At 60.1% G+C, this 25,416-nt stretch overlaps 1 protein-coding gene across 1 annotated transcript; it reads left to right on the top strand.

Annotated features, from left to right (window-relative positions):
• On the top strand, positions 1 to 20,493 carry CLPTM1 (CLPTM1 regulator of GABA type A receptor forward trafficking). Its single transcript, XM_056135513.1, has 14 exons — positions 1 to 97; positions 4,820 to 4,932; positions 10,413 to 10,536; positions 11,508 to 11,666; positions 12,856 to 12,973; positions 15,770 to 15,855; positions 16,016 to 16,136; positions 16,554 to 16,798; positions 17,116 to 17,209; positions 18,704 to 18,894; positions 19,102 to 19,197; positions 19,421 to 19,556; positions 19,667 to 19,834; positions 19,931 to 20,493. Exons 1-14 carry the CDS (start codon positions 26 to 28, stop codon positions 20,134 to 20,136), a joined length of 1,929 nt encoding a protein of 642 aa, XP_055991488.1. The 5' UTR covers positions 1 to 25; the 3' UTR covers positions 20,137 to 20,493.
• The last annotated feature ends 4,923 nt before the right edge of the window (positions 20,494 to 25,416 follow it).

The raw sequence follows: 25,416 nt of genomic DNA, 5'->3' as shown, positions 1-25,416 counted from the left end.
GGGGGCGGGGACCCGGAGCGGGAAGATGGCGGCGGCGCAGGAGGCGGACGGGGCCGGCAGCGCCGTGGTGGCGGCCGGGGGAGGCGGCTCCGGTCAGGTACGGCGGCCGAGAGGGGCCCGAGGGGTTCCTGCCGAGCCGGGGGGGCTCTCACGGGGCGTGTCCTGCCCCCTCTCCCCGGACCCCGTGCACGGGGAGCCCCGTGCCCAGAGGGACCTTGAGTGTCGGGCCCAGGCGGGGCCGGTGGCCCGGGAGGCCGGACCGAGCGGGGAGCAGGAGCCGCCGCGGCGCGCCCGGGTGCCCTGCACGCTCGCGCCCGGCTGCCGGCCTGCCCGCCAGCCGGCCCCTCGCTCGAGCCGGCGAGACCGCGGCGCGGAGAGGCACAGACTCGTCCCCGGGACGTCCTGGAGGCTTGGCGACCGAGCGAGCCCGGTCTCCGAGACGGATCGTCGAGTGGGCTGGCGTCCAGGCTCTGCCTGGCTGAGCCCGAGGTGCAGGCGCTGGTTGATGATTCGCGGGTTTTCTTTCTGCGCGCTGGGGAAGTCTGGTGCTGATGCGGGGCATAGGGGCCGGGGACAGCGAGCGACAGACCCATTTCACAGACGGAGACGGAGGAGCTTGCAGCTGGCCACCCACTTAAGAGATTGGGACTCACAGTGGCCGGGGCATGGCCGGCCCTGGGTGATTAGAACCCCAGAGACTGTGCCTCGAGCATCCCTTGTGCATGGGGCGGGGTGGGGGGTGTTGGGGGGCGCGAGCTGCTGACTTTCTCCCCGTTGCTGCCTCCAGCCGACCTAGGCTGCGAAGAAGCCTCGGAGTTGAGGCAGTCACCTTCCCCGGCGTGGAGGGAACCGGTGGAGTGACAGTGAGGTGCAGTCGACCCACCCACTGGGATGTGCCTGACATGTGGGAGGCAGCGGGGAGAGAGGCGTGCAGGTTAGAAGGAGTGAGGCTGACTCCATGTGACCTTGGGCCTTCCTTTCTGGGGGGGGGGGTTGCAGAGGTACTCGGAGGGAGTGGGGGGAAGGGGAGGGCGCCCCAGAGCTGGACCCCAAAGTTTGCTCCAGCCCCAGGTCTCTCCTCCAGGGGAGAGGGCGAGAGGAGAACTGCTGGGAAAACCAAGGTTTTGGAACCCTGAATGACTAGGTTGGGGTGACAGAAGGGTGAGCCTGGGGAGCCTTGGGAAGGAGGAGGCGGTGCACTGGCGCCCAGTACTCCGGTGTCTGAATTCCTGCACGATCTTCAGGCAGGGACTTGCGGAGCTGGGGGTGGCAGGCCGTGTCTGGGGTGAGGCTGCGGGTTAGACACTGCCCACGCTGACCTGTGACTGACCTGTCTTTGCCCCCTCTGTGTGGCTGCTGGTGGCCGGGTGATCAGAATCGACTCCAGGCTCCTCTGGGCCCCCGAGCACACCTGTCATCAAAGCCTTGGCCCTTGTGGTGAAGCCGATTTTCCTTTGGTTTTTCTGTGTTCTTGTTTGGGGGCCACACCTGATGATGCTCAGGCCTTATTCCTGGCTCTGCACTCAGGGATCACTCCTGGCGGTGCTCAGGGGCTACTCCTGGCTCTGTACTCGGGAAGTACTCCTGGGCGGTGCTCAGGGGACCCTATGGGATGCCGGGGATCCCATACCTGCTGTGCTCTCGCTCCGGCCCAGGAGCAGATGTTCCTTGGCTGATGAAGTTCTTGCGCAGATGCACCAGAATCATTGCCAGCTTTCGGGGGGGCTAGTTCTTTGTTGGCGGTGGTGGGGATAATTGTTTTGGCTACCGTGGCATGCTTGGTGGCATTTCTGCCCTCTGGATGGCACACCCCCCCTTTCCCAGTCCTGAACCCCCCCAGACATTGCAGTGGGGTGGGGAGAGAACCCCACAGAATCATCTTGGCTGGACACCACCCTCGACATGGTGGTCATTAGCCCCTCCTGAGCTCCCTTTCCCCCCAAATGTGTCTCGCTCTCTCTCTCTCCATCAGCTTCTCATGCTTCTCCCCACCTTGGCTGGTTGAGCCCTGCCAGCCACGAACCTCGTACCCATCAGGTCATCAATTGTAGGATAACACTGTTCTGTCCTTCCTGCATAACCTCAGGAATAGTTGATAGTTTATTGGACTGAGGAAAAGAGAAAAACACCTTAAGAGGTATCTTGCCCTTGAGCAATCAGGAAAATCAGGAAGGGCTTTCTTATGTTGATTTGGCTACCTGACTGGGTGGAGTGTCAGCCCAGACTAGAAGGGAGCTGGAGAAGGAGAGAGCAGGGCTGAAAGATGGACTACCGAGAGACTAGCAAGGGGAACATGTGCTTGAGAGAACCTAGGCCCTCCACAACATAAGTTCTTCTATGGGATAAACTTCCTTGTAATAAACTGCCACTAAGATCAACCGGCCTGGCCCTCGTCTCTTCCTTCATCTGCCCTTGGCCAACAGCCGTCCCGATGCAGGCCACACACAGCGGCTCTAGGGCACCGAACGCGGGCGGTGAGATAGAGCCGTCCAGAGAGCCCGCGAACACACAACCTTCTGCGTGCATAGTTTTTTACAATCAATGACTCTGTTTTCACTGACCTGGTGGTGGTGGTGGGGGGGTTTCAGAGGACAGAAGCAGGACCTTGGGTCATGGGTGGCCGGGGTGGGGGGCGGGGGAACATGCTCCGTGCTGCCATGGTTATACCCTTGGCTGTGGCTTTGGCGAAGACCCCCACTCCCCTGTCACAGTCTCAGGTGCTTCCTGTCCCCTCTGAGGGGGTTCCTGGACATAGGGGTCCCAGTGGGATCTGCATCTCAGCCACTGTCAGTCAGCGTGTGAGAAAGTGATGGCACCATGGGCCGAGGCAAACTGGGGTGCTGTGGTTAACAAGGGGTTGCTAGCAGGAGGGCGGGAGGGAGTCTGGGATGGTGCCGCCTGCCAAGGGCCGGGGTGTGTGAGGGGACAGGAGAGCGGAGGGTGGCTGCGGGTGGGATTACTCTGCTTCTCTGGGAACAGCAAGCGTCCTTTGGCTCGAAGCATTCGACTTGTGGTCCGTGCAGGTCCCGGGCCCTGGGCTCACTGTCCGTGCTGGACGCATGTCCCGCCTGCTGGCTGTCCCTCTGTCCCTGGTGCTGGACCTGGTGTCTGGTCGAGCACGCTGGTGTCTGGCGGGTGAATGCTCACTCAGGCCCTACCATGATCCTGGGGTATGACCCCCTGTGGTGTCGGTGTTGGGGTGAGCCCTAATTTCATGCCTGAGGGGCAGGGGCCCCCAACCCTCTCCCGGCCCTCTGGAGTGGTTTCCAGCCCCTTGTCAGGGGAGTCTGGGAGACACATCCTGGTTGGGGGACCCCAAGTCAGCTCACGCCTGCGGCTGCCCTGAACCAAAGACCCCCTCCACCCCTCGGGCAGAGGTGTGGCTCCCTGCCCCCACCCTGTCGCCCCCAGCGGGCCTCTTGCTGTTGCCTTTGGGGGGGGGGGGGGGGGTTGGGCCATCCCCAGTGGTGCTCGGAGGTTGCTCCTGGTGAGTTTAGGGGGGCGCCGAGCTGTGCTGCGGCTGGATGGGGCCTCAGCCTGGGCGTCTTCCTGGCCTTCCTGGCTGTCGGGGTGTTTTCGCCTCCACCCTGAACCCGTCTCTGTGCCCTGGGACCCACTTTTGTACACCCTGGGCCATTGTGAGGTCTGGGCAGTTCCTGCTCCGGGTCAGCATAGGCCCAGGAGGGCAGCGTGTGGCAGTGACTGCTGGACCCCAAGTCCCCCTTCTTTTTCCTGGGTGCCATCCCCTCTGTTGACACTTCTCCTTGCTCCTAGGTTGCTTGGGGCTGAGGGGGGTGGAGGAGTGAGTCTGGCTGCAGAAGCCCAGTGGGGAGAGGATTTGGGGCTGTGGGGCTGCCCTGCAGAAGCACTTGCCGGGTTTGGGAGGGCTTGTGAGAGGACTCCTGCCTTAGTGCTCGGGGTTCACTCCCGGCAGTGGCTGCCCTGGGCGGTGGTGGGGACCCTAAATTAGCAGAAATGACTTTGAGTGAGGGAGGGCTGTGGGATCAGGTGCGGGTCTGCTGGTCCTCTTGTGCCCCTGGGGTGAGGCCCCCATGAGCTCTGTGTGGCCGCCCGGATGGGCACTGTAGCCCGGCTCTGCCCAGCCTCATGGGAGTGGGCTGCTGGCGACAGCCTATCTGTGGGGTCCCCCATGCACCTCAGCCTCTGGCCCCCAGGCAGGGCCAGCACTGAGATCTCCACAGACCTTCCTGCTGCTTCTCCCACGTCCCCTCTGGCTTGGCCCGCAGGAAGCCCTCCTGGCTCCTGCCAGAGCCAGATGCCCCCTAGGTCCCCTGTGGCCCAGGTCAAATCCCTCCGGGTTTGTTCTTTTCTTACTTTTCTTTTGGGTCACACCTGGCAATGCTCAGGGGTGACTCCTGGCTCTGCCCCCAGGAGTCACTCCCGGTGGTGCTCCGGGACCCTACGGGATGCCAGGAAATGAACCTGGGTCAGCCATGTGTAAGGCAAATACTCTCCCCACTGTACTATTGCTCCGGCTCCTGGGTTTGCCCTTTCTGAGACAGTTCTGGCCCCGTCAGAACATCCCAGGGGATAGGGTCATCTCTTTGTCCCTAGCAGAGGGGACCTTACGGGAGTTTTTGCCCTCTTTTTTTTTTTTTTTGGTGCCACCCGAAGGCTGTTCCTGGTTCAGTGCTCTGGGGGCCCTGCAGTCCTGGATGGCACCTGGGGCTGTGGCAGCTGAGCCCATGACCCTCGCTCTCTCCTTGCCCCAGTTCTGCGGGGAGAAGAGTATCCCCTGCTTCTGCCTGTCCTGAGCCCCACTCACCCCAAGGCCCTCATCAGCCTCTGTGCCCTGCAGGTGACCAGCAATGGCAGCATCGGGAGGGATCCGCCGGCGGAGACCCAGCCCCAGAACCCAGCGCCCCAGCCAGCACCCAATGCCTGGCAGGTCATCAAAGGCGTACTGTTCAGGTGAGTGGGGGCGCCAGATAGGGGTGTGACCAGGTGGGGCCTGGGGTAGGGGTGTGACCAGGTGGAACCCCGGGCAGGGGTGTGACCAGGCAGAACTCCGGGCAGGGGTGCAACCAGGCAGGGCAGGGCTGGGCAGGGATGTAACCAGGCGGGGCCCCAGGCAGGGGTGCAATCAGGCTCAGGCAGGGCACTGGCCTCAGGGGAGCCACGTGACCGCTCTACCTCTGGCACGCGAACCTTCGAACTTGGGTCGCCATGCGCCAGGTGACCACCTTCCCAGTTGTACTCTCTGGCCCTGGCCTCTCTTTTATTTTTTGCCTTTTGGACCACACCCCGGGGGGCACTGCTCCTCTCCTCATGCTCTCATTAGGGCCCCACACCTGTGCTCAGGAGCAGCAAGGCTGAGGGGATAGAGGAAAGCTGTTCACGCCGCACAGATGAGGCTGCAGGAGCCCTGTGCCCAGCAAGGATACTCCCTGTGAGGGTGTTCCCGGCATGGCCCCACAATGGGAAAACACGGGGCCCGCCTGACCAAGGGGTGCAGCCTCATGGGTCGGGAGGTGGCCACACGTGCTGTCGTGTATGCATCCTCACGCGTGGAGCAGGCAGGCGCCTCCCTTCTCTTCCTCTTTGCAAGGGGCATCCCAGCCGGACACACACTAGAGCTGGGGACAGAGGCTAGGGCAAGACGAACCTATCTGTGGCCTTGAGTTAACCTAAAACGACTAAGCAAAGGGGCCGGAGCGATAGTCCAGAGGGGAGGGCGTTTGCCTTGTATGTGGCCGACCAGGGTTCAGTCCCCAGCATCCCAAATGGTCCCCCGAGCACCACCAGGGGTGATTCCTGAATGCAGATCTAGGAATAACCCCTGACCACCGCCAGGTGTGGCCCAAAAACCGAACAAGAAAAACCTAAGCAGAGACCAGGGAGAGGAGAAGGGCGAAGCCTGCACGCTGCTGACTGCGGGCCTGTTTCTAGCACCCAGTAGGGCCTTAAACCCGCCAGGAGTGATCCCTGAGCACTGATGGGTATGGTTCCCCCCAAACACGAAGCAAAACAAAAGATAAAGCTCAGGCATAGCCTTCACTCCAGGTGGGGTTGACCACCTGCCTGGTGCCCGTGGCAGTGCCGTGTAGGACACTGAGAAGCCGTGTGGGGCTCCCCCTCCTGCCTCCGCTGGGGAGCCTGTCCTTTCTCTTGTGCTTTCTCACTCCCCCAACCCTGCCCGGCCCCTGCATGGGCCTCAGCATTATTTTGCTTGCTTGCTTGTTTTTTCACTTTCTTTGTTTCTTTCTTTCTTTTTTTTTTTTCTTTTTGGGTCACACCCGGCGATGCACAGGGGTTACTCCTGGCTCGTGCACTCAGGAATTACTCCTGGCGGTGCTCGGGGGACCATATGGGATGCTGGGAATTGAACCCAGGTCGGCCGCATGCAAGGTAAACGCCCTACCTGCTGTGCTATCGCTCCAGCCCCCCCTTATTTCCTTCCTTCCTTCCCTCTTTCCTTCCTTCCCTCTTTCCTTCCTTCCTTCCTTCCTTCCTTCCTTCCTTCCTTCCCTCCCTCCCTTCCTCCCTCCCTCCCTCCCTCCCTCCTCTTTTGGGCCGCATCCAGCAATGTTCAGGAGTTACTCCTGGTCTACATTCAGGAATCAGTCCTGGAGGTGCTCGGGAGACCATATGGGAATGCCGAGAATTGAACCTGGGTCAGTCACTTGCAAGGCCAGCACCCTCCCTGCTGTGTTGTCGGGGCCCCTCCTTTGCTCTTGCTGTGGACACTGTTGGGACTGCTTTGGAGACGCCTGGGGCGAGGTTTGAACCCAGCACCTCTCCCTGCTCTAGGACCTGTCACTTTTCTTCTTTCTTTCTTTTTGGCTTTTGGGCCACTCCCAGGGGCGGTGCTCAGGGGATCATGGTGCTGGAATTGAACCCTGGTCAGCTGTGTGCAGAGCCAGTGCCCTCCCCCTTGTATAGTCATTCCAGCCTGTTGGACATTTCCCCCCACACACAAACACCCTGCAGTGCTCAAGAGTTACTCCTGGCTGTGCTTGAGGGGCCATATGGGATGCTGGGATCCAGTCCGGGTCAGCCGCGTGCAAGGCAAATGCTCTCCCCGCTGTGCTGTCGCCCTGGCCCCTCAGGTGCAGTGTTCTTAGCAACTGGGGTAAAGTGGGTTTTCTTCGACCCCTCATGTTCTGAGAGGCAGCTGGTTGCATATGGTTCTACATCTTTCTTTTTTTTTTATTAGTGGAGGGGGCACACTTGATGGTGCTCAGGGGTTATTCCTGGTGTTCTTCGAGGAGCCCATATAGGATGCCAGGGATGATTGAACCTGGGTTAATTGTGTGCAAGGCAGCTCCCTCCGCAGTGTGCTGTCTGTCCACCTGCCAGTTCTGCATTGTGAGTGTCTTTTGCCTCCTGGATACCTCAGAAATCTTCCCACCTCACCCCACAAGGTTGTGTCCTTTGGAGGGACATCCCGGGCTCGGTGGAGTGGCTGTGCCCAGGGACTGTCTCTGCCGTTCTTTCCTTTTTAGATTTTGGGTAATGCCTGGGGGCTACTTCGGGCCTGGACTCGGGACTCTGGTGATGCTCAGGGGGGATCCTGCCATTCTAGAGGTCAAATCTGACCTTCCGTGTATACAGCCCATGCTCAGCCCATTGTGCGTGCGCTCTCTCTCTCTTCTCTCTCTCTCCCTTCCCTTCTCTCTCGTCTCACAATTCTTTCATTTTCAGTTAAACTTCTTTTCTGGTGTTTTGGGTTGCCCTTAGCAGTGTTGAGGGGGCCTGGGGAGCACTGAACCCGGGGCTCCGTCTGCTTCTGCCCTCTGATTTGCCATCCTGGCGCCTGGACAGTCACTCTTGGTGGCCAGTGGCCCTGGGGCTTCATGCAGGGGTTTGGGAGTGGCAATGGGGGTGGTGGGGGTGGGGAAGTCCTGGTTGTCAGCAGCTCCCTGGGAGTTGGTGATACCTGGGGAGATCCATGAGCGGGAAGGGGGCCCTGCTGTCTGTCTTCCTGCATTGTCCATTTGTCCGAGTCAGGGATGTGGAGCCTGGGTGGGATGCAGGAGTTGGGGGCTCTCAGCTGTGCACCCCAGGAAACTGTGAGATGCTGCCTGTCCCCTGTAGGTCAGCAGCCTTGGGGTAGGAGGGCTGTGCCCACAAGCCCCTGGCGAGGGTCCCCCAAATTGGGCATGTGTTCGGTAGGGAGGGCCTGGAGACCCGGAAGCCTCCAGTGACCGGAATCCCCCAGCTCACACTGGACCCCGCAGAGCTGCCTCTGCCCGCCCCCGTGCCCAGAATCTCCCTGGTGTTCTCTCTGAAACGGGAACCTCTGTTGGAGGCGGATGGGTCCCCCAGAGTCCTGGTTCCAGACCTCCCCTCGTGGTGCACCCCGGGGACTTGTGGGGAGGCGGCAGATGGCACAGCTGGGCTGCAGTCCCTGAGGGCCTGCCCCGGGTGCCGCTGAGCAGGCTTCAGGCTCCATAGGGAGGCACTATGCCTCTGTGAGAACTTCCTCCTGGTGGTTTTCTGTGCCCGGGCACACCTCCCTACCCCCCCTCCCCGCCTCGGCCCAGGCCTGGCCAGGCACTGCTAGGGTTGGGCCTGCAGGGCTCAGCTTGCAGTGCTCCCCGGGGCACACACTCTCAGTCCAGGCTCCCTCCCTCTGCTATTCCCTGGGGCACAGGGGCTGGCAGGGGACTCGTGTCTGGCGGTGGCACACACACAGCTCTCATCCCCGTGCAGTACAGTCTGTCGGCATGGGGGGCACCAGGGATCTGAGCTCGTGACCAGGCGCTCCAGTGGGCGTTGGGATCACACATGGCAGTGCCGGGGATCCTGTGCTGTGCCGGCTCCGCCCCAGGCCTCCCGCAGACCACGCTGGTGTGAGCAGCCCACCACAAACTCCCTGTGACTCTTGTTTTGGTTTTGTCTGTTTGGGGAGGGGAGGGGAGGGGTTCTCCAGCTGTCCTTGAGCCAGGGTAGGGTGAGGGTGGTATCAGGTCCCAGTGACTCTGCTCACTTCTGTGGGCCTCAGTTCTGGTGTCACTACCAGGGCTTGGGACACCAGGGCCACCCCAAAGTGGGCAGCAGGCTGGACCCCGCCTTTGTTATTTGACTTTTTTTTTTCTTTTGGGTCACACCCACTGATGCTCCCAGGGGTTACTTCTGGCTCTGCACTCAGGAGTAACTCCTTTAGTGCTCAGGGGACCATATAGGATGCTGGGAATCGAACCCGAGTCGGCCGCGTGCAAGGCAAACGCCCTACCCGCTGTGCTATCTCTCCAGCTCCCTGTTATTTAGTTTTTGAGCAAGCCCTGGCAGTAATCAGGCTTCACTCCTGGCTCTGCACTCAGGAATTACTCCCAGTGGGCTCTGGGGACCATATGGGGTGCAGGGATCAAACCCGGTCAGCCGTGTGCAAGGTCAACGCCCTCCCCACTGTTCTGTTGCTCCAGCTCCGGGCAGACAGCCTTGAGCCATTGCCCCATGTGACCTATGGACGTCTGTTGAAGAAGAGTCCTTTTATATGGGAAGTGTGGGGGGACGCGCCCTGAGGCGGGATGTGCCTCACTGTCATGCCCCGCATGGGGCTTTGGGGTGCTTGTTACGGGTGCCTACAGAGTCTCTTAGCACAAATTTAGGGGCCGACCCCTTGCACAGCCAGGGGGGACACTTGCCTTGGACACAGCCAACCTGTGTTCGATACCTACCACAAATAGGGCCCCCCCAGCACTGCCAGGAGCACCACCATTTATAGCCCAATATCCAAAAAGAAAGATCCTTCTGGGTGCGGTGAGCCTCAGTTGACGAGAGCCCGGTTTTCGTGCCTGCTTCGCCGCATGCCTGTTGCTGGAACGTTCTGGTTTCCCAGGGACTGTGCCCAGAAAGGAAGCTGGTGCTTCTCAGACAGGGTCTCCGATGTGCTTTCTTGTCTTTGGTTTGGGGGCCATACCTGGCGGAGCCCAGGGCCGACTCCTGACTCTGCGCTCAGATGGGGCTCCAGGGACCGACCATCTGAGAGGTGCCAGGGATCAAAATTAGGTTGGCCAGGTGCAGGGCCAGTGATGTGTGTCAGCCCTGCTCTGAGAGACTGTTCTTCCTGAGATGCCGGCCTTACAGGTGCTCAGGAACCGAGGGGCCCAAGGCTGCCACAGGGCTTGGGCTGGGGGCCTGTATGAAGACATAGTGACCGCCAAGTCTGTCCGGGGGTGGGGCATATTTTGTTTGGGACCCCCGGGCCCAGTGGACCAGCTCCCCCCCCCCCCACACACACACACATAAGACAGGTGCCAAATGTGTAGGACGCTGGGGCAGGGGGGGTGCCTGGGATATGCTGGTCTGACCCCATGTGCATTCTCACACACACACACACACACACACACACACAGAGGACAGGTGTCAAGTGTGTAGGACTCTGGAGCGGGGGGGGCCTAAGGCAGGTGATGCCGGGTCTGACCCCATGTGCACTTCCTCCTCAGGATCTTCATTATCTGGGCCATCAGCAGCTGGTTCCGCCGAGGGCCGGCCCCTCAGGACCAGGCAGGCCCCGGAGGAGCCACGCGTGTCGCCAGCCGGAACCTGTTCCCCAAAGACACTTTAATGGTAACGGGGGCTGGGAGGGGCTAGACCGGCGCCCTGACACCTGTCTGTACACAGGTCCCCAAGGAGGTACTAGGGGTCCTTCCTGGGCCCTGAACCCCACGTGCCCAGCTTGACTCCCAGGGGAAGCCAGGCCTGTGTGTATTTGGGGACTGGGGTAAGGCCATGCAGCTCAGCTCTGGAGTACTAGCCTCGCGTGTGCCCTGCAGCATACACAACATTGATTCTGTTGTTGGTTTTGTCTGCTGGGTTGTACCTGGCAGTGCTCAGGGATTCCTCCTGGCGGGGCTTGGGGAACCCTCAGTGGTGCTGGGGATTGAACCTGGGTCTGTTGCATACAAGGCAGGCGCCCTCCCCGCTGTGCTGTAGCTCAGGTCCCTGACTGCGTAAATTGAGGAACAACTCTCAGGGGCATTTCGGGGCTTTCATAGCAGGAGATGGGACACAGTGGGAAGGGCACTTGCCTGGCACACGGTTCACCCGGTTCTATCCCCAACACCCCATGTGGTTCCCTGAGCCCTGCGAGGAGTCCGCCCTAAGCACCATTGGGTGTTCTCCAAAAGGCTGCGTGCGGGGGCACGAGCGGGGAGTCGGTGAGTACCCGGGCTGCGATCTGACCCCGGGCACCGGCCTCTTCCTTGGCAGCGTCCAGCTCTGGGAGTTCCAGGACATCACTGTGACCTGTTCCATGTCAGGGCTGCAGGGACATGTGATAGGGCAGTTCTCTTAGACTCCCAGCATGGCCGCTCTTGCCCTTCTGTGCCGCCCCTGGTTTACCCGGGTGCCTGCCCAGGGAGGAGAGAGCAGCTGCCCGCAGCCCTCACCCCACATCGCATCCCTCATCCTGCATCCCACCCCCGCCCCCTGCAGGGACCGCAAGCCAGCTCTCCTTCCCTCGTGTTGGCTGGGGTGGGTGCTGGGAGAGGGGCTCACATGGCTGCGTGCTGGACCCTGACGCCGCCCCCGCCCCCCAGAACCTGCACGTGTACATCTCCGAGCACGAGCACTTCACAGACTTCAACGCCACGTCAGCGCTGTTCTGGGAGCAGCAGGACCTGGTGTACGGGGACTGGACAAGCGGTGAGCATGCCGACGGCTGCTATGAGCACTTCGCCGAGCTCGACATACCGCAGGTGGGCATGGGCACCCTGGTGGGGGTCAGGGTGCTCCTGGTGCAGCACCCTCGGTCTGTGGGTTGGGGTGGCATGGAGCAGCCTCCTTCACCCCCTCATGCCCGGACAGCCCCGAGGGTGACTCTAGCATGTGCTGGATTGGGAGCAAGTTTCGGTCATTTCACATTTTGAAACTTCCTTTTTTTTCTTTTAGTTATTCTGGTTTTGGGGCCACACCACGCCTGGCAGGGCTCAGGGCTGACTCCTGGCTCTGTGCTCAGGCATCACTCCTGGAGGAGTGCTGGGCTCGACTCTGGGTTGCCCGTAAGGCAGGTGCCTTGCCCGCTGTGTTGTCTCTCCCGAAACCTCCGCTCTGGCTAATGTTTTGCATCCCCACATCAGTCACATGACCAGCGTGGGGTGGTGATGCCCTCGTAGCAACTGGGACATGGGGCCAGGGAGACCTGTAAAGGGCATTGCCCCTAGGTATCCTGAGTTCTGTCTCAGGCACCAACCACTGCAGACCCCCAGGACCACTGGGGATGCCCTTGTCCCCCCACTCCCCACGGCAGCGAGCCGGAAGTAGCCCCTGGGCACCGCCTGGAAGCCAAAGGCCAGCAGCTTGAACTGGATGTGGGGCACTCGGGGTGCGCTGGAGTTGCCCTGGCAAGGGCACGGGCTGTTGGAGGGCAGCACTTGCGGGCAGACCTGCCCGGCTTCTGAGAGGATGGTCTCCCACCTGCTCTAGCCCGCGGTCGTCTAAGACCATTTCTGGCCTGATCTGTTCTAGCCACAAGGCACCCAGAAGGGTGGGCCGGGGTGACTGGGTGACAGGCAGGGTCAGGGATTAATGTGGCCGTCCCTGGAACTGTCTGCGGTGCAGGCGGTGTTCCGGTTTGCCCCCTCCAAAGTGAGTGACAGGGGAGCAGAGGGGAGGGTGCAGCTGGACACGGTCCAGCTGGATCAGCCCCATGCGGAGCTCTTGGATGGCCCCCACCTCCTTCCTGGATCATCACCCCTGCCAAAGCCCCTCCCCTCCAGTCTTGCCCCAGAACCCTGCTCAGGGGTCGGGTGGGAGGGGTGTGTGGGGGGCGTGTCTCTGCAGGTGGGGGGCCGGGAACCGGGAGCATGTGGGTGGGGTGTAGGGGTGGGGAGAGAGGGGGGCATGGGGGAGGGCATCTCCGGGGCTCAGCGTTCACCGCGCCCACAGAGCGTGCAGCAGAACGGCTCCATCTACATCCATGCCTACTTCACCAAGAGCGGCTTCCACCCAGACCCCCGACAGAAGGCGTTGTACCGCCGGCTGGCCACGGTGCACACGTCCCGGAGTGAGTCCTGCGAGGGGACCCCTGGGGTGGGCGCCAGTGGGTTTGGGGGCACCTGACTGTACTCTGACCCGTCTCCTCCTCCGGAGCATTGCCAACTGCCCGGAAGTGGGTCCAGTCCCCCTCTCGTCGCAGGCTTGCTCTCAGGAGGTCTGGGGGGAGCAGCCTTGCAAGTCTGAGAACGCAGCAGTGCTCAGGGGACCCAAATGGGGCTGGCTTTGTGCAGGACGAGTGCCTTTCCCCTCCCTGTCCTGTCTCTTCAGCCCTTCAGAGTGAATCTCCCATCGCTCCTGCGGAGTTCATGATCCAAATAAACGTTTCTTTTCATTCAACACCCTGCCCGCCACTTCCTGGTCCCCCCCCCCCCAACCTGGGGCTTTCCAGGTGCCAGGAGCTGCTGAACTGTCCCCCACACACACAGCCCCTTGCCTGCACAGGCAGCTTCCTGGAAGCCCCCCAAGGTGCTGTGCCACCTGCCCCCAGTCCCCTCAAGATGTCCTGCAATTTCTTTTTTTTTCTTTTTTCTTTTTGGGTCACACCCAGCGATGCTCAGGGGTTACTCCTGGCTCTGCTCTCAGGAATTACTCCTGGCGGTGCTTGGGGGACCATATGGATACCAGGGATTGAACCCAGGTCAGTCGCGTGCAAGGCGACCACCCTACCTGTTGTGCTGTTACTCAGGCTCGATGCCCTGCAATTTCTGACCTTTGACCCTGGAGGAAGAGCACCCTCCCCCAGGGGGGTTCAGTGGCTGATTTGGAGGTGATGATGGCTTCACCCCAAATGAAATGGGGCTTGTTGCTACTTTTCCTCTCCACCCATCTTCTTGTGAGGGGTTTGGTGGGGGGAGGTCCAGGTCCACATCTCTCATGCTCGTCCTGCAGTGGGCCTGGAGCCTCCTCCCAGGAGGCCTCCTGTGCCTTCCACCCACTCATTCTCCCCTGAGGACCACCGTGGTCTGGTGGAGCTCCCCAGCTCCCTGCCACCCGCCACTCTAATGGCGAGGCATGGACTGTGCTGGGCTTAGGGCTCTCTCTGCTTCTCCTATAAAAAAAAAAGATCTTAGGGGCTGGAGCGATAGCACAGCAGGTAGGGCATTTGCCTTGCACGTGGCTGACCTGGGTTCGATTCCCAGCATCCCATATGGTCCCCCGATCACTGCCAGGAGTAATTCCTGAGTGCAGAGCCAGGAGTAATCCCTGTGCATCGCCAGGTATGACTCCCCCCAAAAAAAGCAAAAAAAAAAATTGTGTATATATATGTATATATGTATGTATGTGTATGTATATATGTGTATATATATGTGTGTATATATATCCTAAAAGGTCTCCAAAGGGCTTCGGGCACTTGCCTTTTCTACTGCCAACCCTGGTTCCGGTCAAGCACCACTGGGTGTGGCGCAGATCCCTCCCGCAATCCCCCAGTTATGGAGAATGGGGCTGGGAGGCTCTGTGGCAGCTTTGCATGTATTGAGACCCCAGGTTCCATCTCTGCACCGCAAAAATAGACAAACCAGGAGCCAGAGTGATAGTACCATGTAACTTGTGGCTCTACCTGGTTCTATCCCCGGGACCCCGTATGGTCCCCCAAGCCTGCCAGGAGTGATCCGAGCACTGCCAGCTGTGGCCTCAAACCAAAACCAAACACACAAACCAAAAATACAACATGAAATTAACACACGTGATCATTTTATTGAGCTCAGCATCTTGTTGCCGCAGACAATCACAACTGAAAAAATGAGTTTCAGAGCCAGAGCCGTAGTACAGCATTGCCTTGCATGCAGCTGACCTGGGTTTGCGGCTCCCCATGATTCCTTAAACCTTACCAGGAATGAGCCCTAAAGCACAGCCAGTACTAGTCCCTGTGCACCAGTGGGTGTAGCCCCAGCTGTGCGGGCCCCTGGTGCTGGCCGGGCTCTCGGGAGCAGCCACTTCCGAGACCTTGCTGAGAATGGGGCCTTTAACAACCCCCCCCCACACACACACAGGGATATAGGGTCCGGGGTTGGCTCCTTTGCCCTGACAGGGACAGCACCCCAAAACCTCTGCTCCTTTTTATGTTGTTTTGGGGTCTTGCCCTGACAGGGACAGCACCCCAAAACCTCTGCTCCTTTTTATGTTGTTTTGGGGTCATACCCAGCAGTGCGCAGGGTTCTGGGTATGACCTGTGGCCCCCCTTCCCCCTCCCCAGCCACAGGGAGTGTAGTAAAGAGTGGGGGGCTCTGAGGACAGGGATGCTCAGGGCTGAAGAGGCGTGGGCCTCCCTGGCCCATGGCAGGCACTTGTTTGTGCTGCGGATTTGGGGAGCAGCGGTGGGGTGGGGCCAAGGGGAACCACCTGGCCGACACTTGATTCAGAGCAGCATTTTTGATGGGGGTGCAGGACCAACCCTTGGGGACACTGGGACATGGGGTGGGTGGTAACAGAGCGGGGGCACACTTGGGGGTCATCTTGTATTTACTTAAAGAAGGCCCGTTTCTGGGAGACAGTGGTTTTTATTTTATTTTGGTCTGGAAAGGGGTCAACAGCCCAAATAGGTGTGGGGACCTGCGACTTCCCCAGAGAGAAGATCCGGGGCCACTGGGAGTGAGGGGTTGTGGGGGTTTGCACTGGCCGAGGGGAGGCAGGGGAGCCAGCTGCTGGTCTCCCGCACTCTGTGTGGCTGCAGGCCGGGTTGTTCTCTGGCGACCCCTTTTGGCACTTAGGTGGAGCAGAGGCAGGCGGCCGGTGGCTGAGTGAGCTTCTGACGGTAGGCTGAGTTCTGGGGGTCTCAGGTCTTCCTTGCCACCCTCCCCCACAGTGATCAACAAATACAAACGCCGACGGTTCCAGAAAACCAAGAACCTGCTCACGGGTGAGACTGAGGCCGACCCAGAAATGATAAAGGTGACCCGAGCACACTGGACACTTGTGTTGCCTGCCTGCCTGTGCCAGGGCCCCAGGGGTCCAGGGTGGGGTGGGGGTTACAGCTGCTATGGGGGACTGCTGGGGCCTGGGGGAGCAAGCGGGTGGGGCCTTGAGTCCACCTCTTCCTGTGACCCTGCAGAGGGCCGAGGACTATGGCCCCGTGGAAGTGATCTCCCACTGGCACCCCAATATCACCATCAACATCGTGGACGACCACACGCCCTGGGTGAAGGGCAGCGTGCCTCCACCCCTGGACCAGTGTGAGTCCTTCCCCCCACACGCACCCCTGTTCTCCCCAATGGACCAGCCACCCACAGTCCAGGCTGCTCTGGGGCCAAGCCGGGGTGGGGGGGCACGGCTCAAGGGCCTGAGCACAGGCCTTGCACCCAGAACTGGAGCCCAGACACCTGCTGTGGTTTGGGGGGTGGCCGACACCATGCTGGGAATAGCCCCCAAACCAAACTGACAACCCCTCCGTCAGTTGCCAACTTTGGAAGTTGGGGTGGCACTCCCCAACTCCCCAGAACCCCCAGCTCTGGCTTCTCTCCCGAAACCCGGGTCCAGGGCGCCTGCGGTGGGGGGTTGTCTCGCGGGCCCCTTTGGCCTGCCTGGCAGACGTCCGTCAGTGGGGCCCCATCGGGTCCCTGCAGACGCGTGACGTGGCCGCCCGCCTGCAGACGTGAAGTTCGACGCGGTGAGCGGCGACTACTACCCCATCATCTACTTCAACGACTACTGGAACCTGCAGAAGGATTACTTCCCCATCAACGAGAGCCTGGCGCGCCTGCCGCTGCGCGTGTCCTTCTGCCCGCTCTCGCTGTGGCGCTGGCAGCTCTACGCTGCGCAGAGCACCCGTTCGCCTTGGAACTTCCTGGGGGATGAGCTGTACGAGCAGTCGGACGAGGAGCAGGACTCGGTGAAGGTGCGGCGGGAAGGGGAAGTGGGAGCAGGGCTGGGACCCCTCCCGCGACCGCAGGAAGCCGCCTGCCCGCCCCGTCTCGCTCACTGCCGCACCCCCGCCAGCCTCACACCTTCGTGACCTTCTCCCTCCTCCCCCCGCCCCATCCCAGCATCTCCCTCACCCTGCCTGGGCTGGAGCTGGGTTTCTGTTCCTTGCCTTTGTCTGTCTTGTCTGCCCCCTCCGCCTTCCTCTCTCCAACCCGCCCCCTCTCCTGCCCCATGCTCGGGGCCTCCAGGGCAGCTGTGGCTGACTCTGGGCTCATGGCTGCACCCCCTTAGGTGGCCCTCCTGGAGACCAACCCCTACCTGCTGGCGCTCACCATCGTGGTGTCCATTGTCCATAGTATCTTCGAGTTCCTGGCCTTCAAGAATGGTAGGACCAGCGAGCCCTCCCCTACCTGGGTCTCTGCTCCCCTACCTGCTGCCCAGCCCCTTCCAGAGATGGAGAAACTCCCGGCCCAGAAACTCCCGGCCTCAGGGTGGGGCGGGGGCGGGGCAGTGACCAGCCACGGAGAGGGGAACTCCAAGGCCTCCTGGAGCTGGGAGCAGGGAAGCCCCCAGGCTGCCCCAGGACCCTGCCTGCCACTGCCCTGGTCACACCCCTGTTTCTGAAGCTCAGCTCTGCTGGGGTTGGGAGCCTGGCCAGTCCTGTGTCTCAGAGGAGCTCAAGGCCATCTGTCCAGTGGGGACCCTCCGCCCCCACCAAGGGATGGATCTTGGCAGCGGAGCTGGGGATGGATCTTGCCTCCCCGATGGATCTTGGCAGCGGAGCTGGGGCCCTGTGGCACCTCTCATCCTCCACACACACCCCCAGCCCCTGGCCTGGCCACAGAGAGAGGTGTTCCTGGTTGCACTGCACCCAGGCCGCGTCCCCAAAGGAGGGCAGCGTCCAAGCATTGTCCAGGGGGCTGGGAGCAGGCTGGGCTCTGCGCAGTTCCTGAGCACCGCCAGGCCGAGTACTTCCGGGAGCACTGCTTAAGAGAGAGAGACTGAGGGGTTCAGCAGTGCTGGTCTTGGCAGGGAGGGTGCCCAGGCCCTGGCATGACAGAAAAGAGCAATGAGAGGCATTACCCACTCAACAGCACACAGTGGGGTCCACCCCAGGGCCTGCCAGCAGAGTGTGTGTGTGTGTGTGTGTGTGTGTGTGTGTGTGTGTGTGTGTGTGACTCCTGGGGCTGTGAGTACAGTGTACATGGTCTGTTCTCCCCTCACCCCTCCACACACACACACACACACACACACACACACACACACACACCCCACCCCTAGACAGTCTAGCCTGACTCCTGGGGCTGTGTGTACACGGTCTGTTTCCCTTTACACATACACATGTATGTACCATGTATGCATACACACAGCCATTAAGTGTGCCTGAGAGGAACCAGGCTCTCCTCCATGCAGCGCTTGTGCCCACCCTGCACCCACCCTGCCGGACCATCTCTCCAGACCCTCCAGACAGACTCATTTCCCCCACTCGGGACTGGTAGCTTCAGTGATTGTCCGGGAAAGTCTCCAGACCTGAGGGTGGGGCAGGAAGCCTGTCCTGTGTGCTGGGGCTCAGGAAAGGGGATTAGGGTAGCCAGAGGGTTACCGGACCGGACCCCAGCCCTGCTCACTGCCTGTGTCCAGCTGGTTCAGGGGTCCTTAGGGTCCCATTCTGCCCGCAGGGCCACCAGTCAGGTATGCGCCCTTCAGGTCAGGTGTAGGGAGCCTTCAAGGGGGCCGGGCTGGATGTGGAGCTGGACCTTCGCTCTGCCTGACTGGGGAGGGCCCAGGCCCACCACCCAGGTTGCTGCTGTGCCCCTGGTGGACAGTGGGGACCCCTCGAAGTTGGGTCGCAAATCCCCGGGCTCCCTCCCGCCCACAGACATCCAGTTCTGGAACAGCCGGCAGTCGCTGGAGGGCCTCTCCGTGCGCTCTGTCTTCTTCGGCGTTTTCCAGTCCTTCGTGGTCCTGCTGTACATCCTGGACAACGAGACCAACTTTGTGGTCCAGGTCAGCGTCTTCATCGGGGTCCTCATCGACCTCTGGAAGATCACCAAGGTTATGGATGTCCGGGTAAGGTGCCGCTGCCCCACATGTCCAGAGACCCCCAGGGGCTGGGAAGGGGCCCTGGAGTAGCCCTGGGGGTTCCCGGCGCAAGCCACACTCCCTGGACCAAGGGGGTTTTCGCACCAGGGGATTTCTGGGTCCCACGTGGGGCAGGGGAACTGGGAAGGGCAGACGCTGGGGGCCACTGACCACGGCCTGTCCCCATGGCCGCAGCTGGACCCAGAGCACAAGGTGGCAGGTCTGTTCCCCCGGCCGACCTTCAAGGACAAGTCCACGTACATCGAGTCCTCAACCAAAGTGTACGACGACGTGAGTGTCCCGTGGGCCCTGCTTTATGGCCTGGGTCACGCCCTGCCCCGTCCCCCCCCACCTGCCAGTCGGTTTCCTGCTGAATCCAGAGAAGTCTGGAAATCCCCGCGGACCGGTCTGCCGGGTTGGGGGTGCGGGGACGGGATGGGCGAGGCGTGGGGGAGGGGGGAGCCAGGCTGGGGGAGTGCCGGGCAGAGGCCTGAGGTCCCCGCCGTGTCCCCAGATGGCGTTCCGGTACCTGTCCTGGATCCTCTTCCCGCTGCTGGGCTGCTACGCCGTGTACAGCCTCCTGTACCTGGAGCACAAGGGCTGGTACTCGTGGGTGCTCAGCATGCTCTACGGCTTCCTGCTGACTTTTGGTGAGGCCTGAGGGCGGCCTGGACACTGCCCGGGGCGGAGCGGGGGTTTCCGAGCATGGATGTGGGGTCAGGACGCGGCCGCCCCTCACAGCCACCCCTCCCCGCCCCAGGCTTCATCACCATGACGCCCCAGCTCTTCATCAACTACAAGCTCAAGTCCGTGGCCCACCTGCCCTGGCGCATGCTCACCTACAAGGCCCTCAACACCTTCATCGACGACCTCTTCGCCTTTGTCATCAAGATGCCCGTCATGTACCGGATCGGCTGCCTGCGTGATGGTGAGGCCGGGCGGGGCGCGGTGGAGGGGTGCGCCCCAGCCGGTCCCGGCCCCCCTCCCCCTCACCTGGCGCCCCTGCGTGCCCCTCCCCCTCCAGACGTCGTCTTCTTCATCTACCTCTACCAACGGTGGATCTACCGCGTGGACCCCACGCGTGTCAATGAGTTTGGTGTGAGCGGAGAGGTCGCCTCGCCCCCCGCCGCCTCCGTCAGAGAGGACAGCCCCGCGCCCCTGCCCGCCAAGCCCACCGCTGCGCCCCAGGAAGCCCCTCCAAAGCCAGCAGAGGACAAGAAAAGGGATTAGCCACTCTGGTCCCCTCACCTGCGACTGGTGTCTCGGCCCCACCTCCCCCCTTGTTGCCCCCTCCCTGGACAGATGGGCCGGGTGGGTGGCAGGAGGTGCCCCCCCTACTACCCGGGGCCGGGCGGGCCGCTGTGTGATGCAGGGGCCGCGCCTTTTATGGGGGGAGTCTCCGGCCTGCTGTCTGCTCCCTGGAAGATGAGGAGTCACGGGAGGCCGGCAGGGGAGGGGCCGGGCCCCTCTCTGGGGTGCCCAGGGCCCCCCAGCATCTCATCCCACATCCCCTGACCACCCCTCCTCCCAGACCACCACCCTGTCACCGTCTGGATTTAATAAATTCATATGGGTGTTTACCTGGAACCCCGCCACCCTGCGGCCTGCCTTCCTCCCCGCAGGACCTTGAGCCGTCCAGAGGCACCCGCTCCCGACACCCCAGTTTGGGGCCTCCTCTGTCACTCACCCTGGGAGTCCCAGCCTTGCTGTCAGCCAGGCATGGGGGCAGCTTGACCACCTGGAGAGCAGATGCCCAGAGCAGTCCAGCTCCAGCCTGGGCCAGTGGCCCCACATCTGCACCTCGGATTCTCTGGGAACCCCTCCAAGCCCCTCAGAGGGCCCAGCTGTGGCTGCCCCTGGCTACGGGGGGCCATCGGCATCCTCAGGCTCCTCAGGCTCCCACTGGCTCAGCCGCCAGCCTGCCATGCAGCCTCAGCAGGAAGGCTCCCCGGGAGGAGGGGGGGTCTTGTGACGAGGTGCCCCTCGAAAGCCCGGCCCCACATCCCAACCACCTGCCAGCAGGGCTTGTGATGACCCATGGGGACACCCGGTGACCTTGGCTCATCCCATGGGTCCACACCCCGCCCTTTGGCAGCAGCCCCCTCCCCCCCCAACATACCCCACAGCCACTTGGGAGCCTCACGCCCTCGCTCACAAGAGCCCAGCTAACCCGGCCTCTCCTGTGCTGTCCACCGCACCTTCGTAGCACAGTCCTCCTCTGCTTGCTGAGACACGCCCATGACCCCCTCTCAGTTCTCTCGGGAGACCAGTGCATGCTCTGAACGGTGTGAGCTCTCAAGAAGGATCTTGGAGGGTTCCCCTCCCCCTCCCCCTGCCAGAACTCGCCGTCTTGTCCTTCCTGGCTCTGGTCCATGCTGTCTGCATCGGGCACGTGTTCCCAGACTGACTTCTGAGCTTAACCTGGACCATCCTGCGCCTCCCTCCCATGCCAGTATCACCGCCTCCAGGAAGCCTGCTCAGGTGCCTTGCTCTGTCCCAGGCCTCTAGGGTTCCTGCCCTTGCATGGAGGCCTGAGAGCCCTGCTTCGTGCCATGCTGTGGGCAGAGGGCAAACAGTGCAGAGGGATTTGCTCAACCCTGTGTTTCACTTTAGGCACCTGAGAGCCAGCAGTGTCCATGGCCAGACTCCTCTGGGACAGACAGCTGGCCACGGGCAGGAATTCGCTAAGCCCTTCCCCTGGTCAGACCCCTGTGCCAGGGCTCCTGTGGGCATCAGGGGGGCCTGGCACTGGGGGTCTTGGAGTCCCACAGAAACCCTCTGGCATGACCTGTCAGTTTATTGCCCCCTGGGGCCAGAGTCATAGTACAGTGGGGAGGGTGTTTGCCTTGCAGGCGACTGATACAGGTTCAGTTCCCAGCATCACATATGGTCCCCTGAGCACCTCCAGGAGGAACCCCTGGGCATCAATGGGTGTGACCCAAAAGGCAAAAAAAAGAAAAGCCAGTTTGTCACCCCCCGTCTAGGGGCTGCATCCATCTGACTGAGTAGCCCTCAGTGTATCCAGCACCTTAGAAGCCCCTATGCTGCCATCCTCTCCCTCCTCTCCTGTTGGTCTCCAGCCTCCTTTCTGTCCCTCAGACCTCTGGCTTGCCTCACCTCAGCACCTTTTACCTCTGCTTCCCTGCTCCTGCACACCAGGCCCCTGGAGTAACTCACTCTGAGGCTCCTTCCTTCTCAAATGTGGTCAGCCTCAAGTCTTTAAAAAGAATAAAAAAAGTAGAGGAATAGTACAGCAGGTAAGGCACTTACCTTGCACACAGATGACCTAGATTCAATCCCTGGCACCCCATAGGGTCCCTTGAGCACCACCAGGAGTGACCCCTGAGTGCAGAGTTGGGAGTAACTCTCAGCACTGCTGGGTGTGGCCCAAAAAACAAAATTTTAAAAATAATATTCACTTTCAGGCTCAGAGTACTTTTTTTGTTTTGTTTTATCTATTATTTTATTTTGTTGTTTTTTACATTTTTTTTTACAAAATGTTCACGATTAGATTTCAGTCATACAGTGTTCCACACCCATCCCTCCATCAGTGTACATTTCCCAGTACCAGTGTCCCCAGGTTTCCACCCCCATCCCACCCTGACTGCCTCTATGGCAGGCGCTTCTCTCCTCTTCAGAGAGTACTTTTCAAGTGGGACCCAAGTTCTGCTTTATTTTGTACCACCAGGGTGTGTTGGTGTGTGATTTGGGCTACACCCAGGTGCTCCCGGGACCATGCGTTGCCAAGGATGGGACCCTGGTCTCCTGCATGCAAAGCCTTGCACAGCTGACTAAACTGTCTTCTACATATTTTTTCTTTCCTTGGATTAGTTCCACAGTGGCAGGGGCTCTGGGACTGTCCCCCCACCCCACCCCCAGCTAATGGCGCAGTGCCCCACCCGGTGACCCTGCGTGAAATAGAACCACCAGAGTGGAGGAGAGAACATGGAGCAACCCCAAAGCAAAGTGGTTCCTCATTGCGCTGGATACATGTGTCACCTTTGGTTGGTGTTTATTTCATCCTCATAACTATGTGTTCTCAGAGGGTAGGGCCTTGCACATGGCCAACCCAGGTTCAATTCCCAGCATCCCATATATATGGTCCCCTGAGCACCACAAGGAGTAATTCCTGAGTACATGAGCCAGGAGTAACCCCTGAGCACCACCGGGTATAACCTAAAAAGCAAAAAATAAAATAAAAATAAACTGTGTTACTAGATCACGTGCAGAGGAGGGAGTGGGTTCAGGTGAGGGCCAGGCTGAGGCTGCACAGCTACTGGGCGGCTAGTTGACAGTTTAAATTCAGAGGGTCAGATCCAGGCCATCACTTATCATTTGTCACAATGCTCTTCATTTTTCTAATTAAAGTTTTGTGGGTGTTTTAATTTGGGGAGTAGGACGGTTTGGGCCACACCCGGTGGTGCTCAGGGCTTGCCTGATCCATGTTTTTGCCCTCAATGATCATTCCTGGCAGGTTTGGAGAATGCTATGAGGTGCCAGGGATTGAACCTGGCTCAGATGTGTGCAAGGCAAACGTCCTACCCACTGCCCCCAAAACAGAGTGTTTCAATTTAGATTTTAGAGAAATTTTGATGTGAGAGAGGAAAAAGAGAAAGAGGTGTTCAAGAGATGGAAAAAAGAGATGGAAAAAAGCTTGTGGTTTTTAACATTTATTTGATTTGGGGGCCATACCCAGCAGTGCTCGGGGGTTTCTCCTGCCTTTGTGCTCAGGAATTAACTCCAGTGGTGCTGTTTTTTTTCTTTTTTCTTTTTGGGTCACACCCGGCAATGCACAGGGGTCACTCCTGGCTTTGTACTCAGGAACTACCCCTGGCGGTGCTCGGGGGATCGTACGGGATGCTGGGAATCGAACGTGGGTCGGCTGCGTGCAAGGCAAACACCCTAACCTCTTTGCTATTGCTCCACCCTCCTCCAGTGGTACTCTGGAGACCATAATGGATGCCCGGATTCAAACCCAGGTTGTCCATATGCAAGGCAAGTGCCCTCCTACTGTGCTATTGCTCCAGCCCTGAGTCATTTTATATTTTAAGTGGCTTATAAAACATCTCCAGGGCTGGGGAGAGATAGTGCAGGGTGAAAGACAGCTTGCGTGCAGCTGACCTCACCTCCAGCCCCCCCACCAGATGGTTCCCCCCCGGCCCATACCACCAGGAATCACTTCTGAGCCAGAACTAACTTCTGAGCACTAGCTAGGGCCCAAAAAACCCTCCAAAGTTTAAAAAAAAAAACTTCAAAGCTTCGTGTTAGGTGAAAAATTAAAAATTTCACTTTCTTGGAACAAGAGCATGTTCATCACGAAGTGTCTGTCCCTGTTCCTGGCTGCTTTTCCGGCCAGCCAGATGTCTAGCTGGTCTCAAAACCTGCTGTCTCCCACCTTGTTTCTGGCCACTGCAAAAACAGCTGAATCTGTGGCCAGAGTCACAGCAGTTCTCCACCTTGATCTGATGCCACATCCCCCAGGGCTGGGGACACAGCATCAAGTCGTGTTCCACCCCATTCTGCCTTTCAGGAGCAGGTACTGAGACTGGCGAGTGGATGCTGGGCCTTTACATCTGTATCAAACACTTAGTATCCGCGGCGATTAAATGTATGTAAAGAATCTGCAGTAAAGGGACCAGAGGGGAAGTACAGCGGGGAGGCATTTGCCTTACATGCTGCCAACCCGGGTTCAATCTCCCGGGTATTCCATATGGTCCCCTGAGTACTGCAAGGTGTAATAACTGAGCAGAGAGCCAGGGGTAACCCCTAAACATCGCCGGGTGTGGCCCAAAAATAAGAAAGAGAAGCATTCACCTGGCACAGGGACAGGGGCAAGCAGGATGCCAAACCTCTCAGGGTGCAAGTGGGAGACCCTGGAAGAATGCAAGTAGGAACCTACCAAAGATCGGGTCATTCACAGGGACGGGAGAGGCTTAGCCAGCAATGCCATCTAGCTCAGTAAACTGCCCCTCAGCCTTGTCCTCCCTCCATCCTGCGCCTGGGGTGCTAGTGCAAGGGGTGAGGTCTCTATTCTCCATCCTCCCGGAGGCTGCCAGCTGACCCCCGAGCAGAGTTAAGGAACCTCCCACTGGAAAGTGCTTACCACACTAAGAGTCATGTAGGGCCTGTCAGTGAGCACTGACTGTACACGTTCTAGGCTCTCTCTCGCACGCAGCAAAAATATCCTAGCGCTGACATCCAGGTTGTAGAAAACCAGTATCTTCCCTCCCAATTTACAGCTGAAGAAACTGAGGCAGAGAGCCACACCCAACGGTGCTCAGGCGCCCATGAAGTGGCGGGGCTCGACCCGGGGGCCCCACCTGCAAAGCCTGCGCGCCGGCTCTTGGAGCCTGCTCCCTGGCCCGGTTTCTTAAACAAGATTTTGAAGAGCAGCCTGTTCCCTGGCACAGAAGTTTCTTAAACAAGATTTTGAAGAGCAGCCCCAGAGCAACGTCCATCTCCCGATTCCGAGGCGTCCCTTCCAGAGTATTCTGCGGGTTCAAGTCCCGC

The sequence above is a fragment of the Sorex fumeus genome, unplaced genomic scaffold (assembly GCF_029834395.1).
Source record: "Sorex fumeus unplaced genomic scaffold, SorFum_2.1 ptg000122l, whole genome shotgun sequence".
Classification (NCBI taxonomy): domain Eukaryota; kingdom Metazoa; phylum Chordata; class Mammalia; order Eulipotyphla; family Soricidae; genus Sorex; species Sorex fumeus.
The sequence above is the reverse complement of the archived record's forward strand: the minus strand, read 5'-3'. Positions and strand labels throughout refer to the sequence as shown.

What these genes read in the sequence shown, in the direction of transcription:
- CLPTM1 (XM_056135513.1), top strand. Translation starts at nt 26, where the DNA reads ATGGCGGCGGCGCAGGAGGCGGACGGGGCCGGCAGCGCCGTGGTGGCG. An exon ending in CCGAGCTCGACATACCGCAG is followed by an intron (nt 11,667 to 12,855) that starts GTGGGCATGGGC and finishes CCGCGCCCACAG; the next exon opens with AGCGTGCAGCAGAACGGCTC. An exon ending in CCAAGGTTATGGATGTCCGG is followed by an intron (nt 18,895 to 19,101) that starts GTAAGGTGCCGC and finishes CCATGGCCGCAG; the next exon opens with CTGGACCCAGAGCACAAGGT.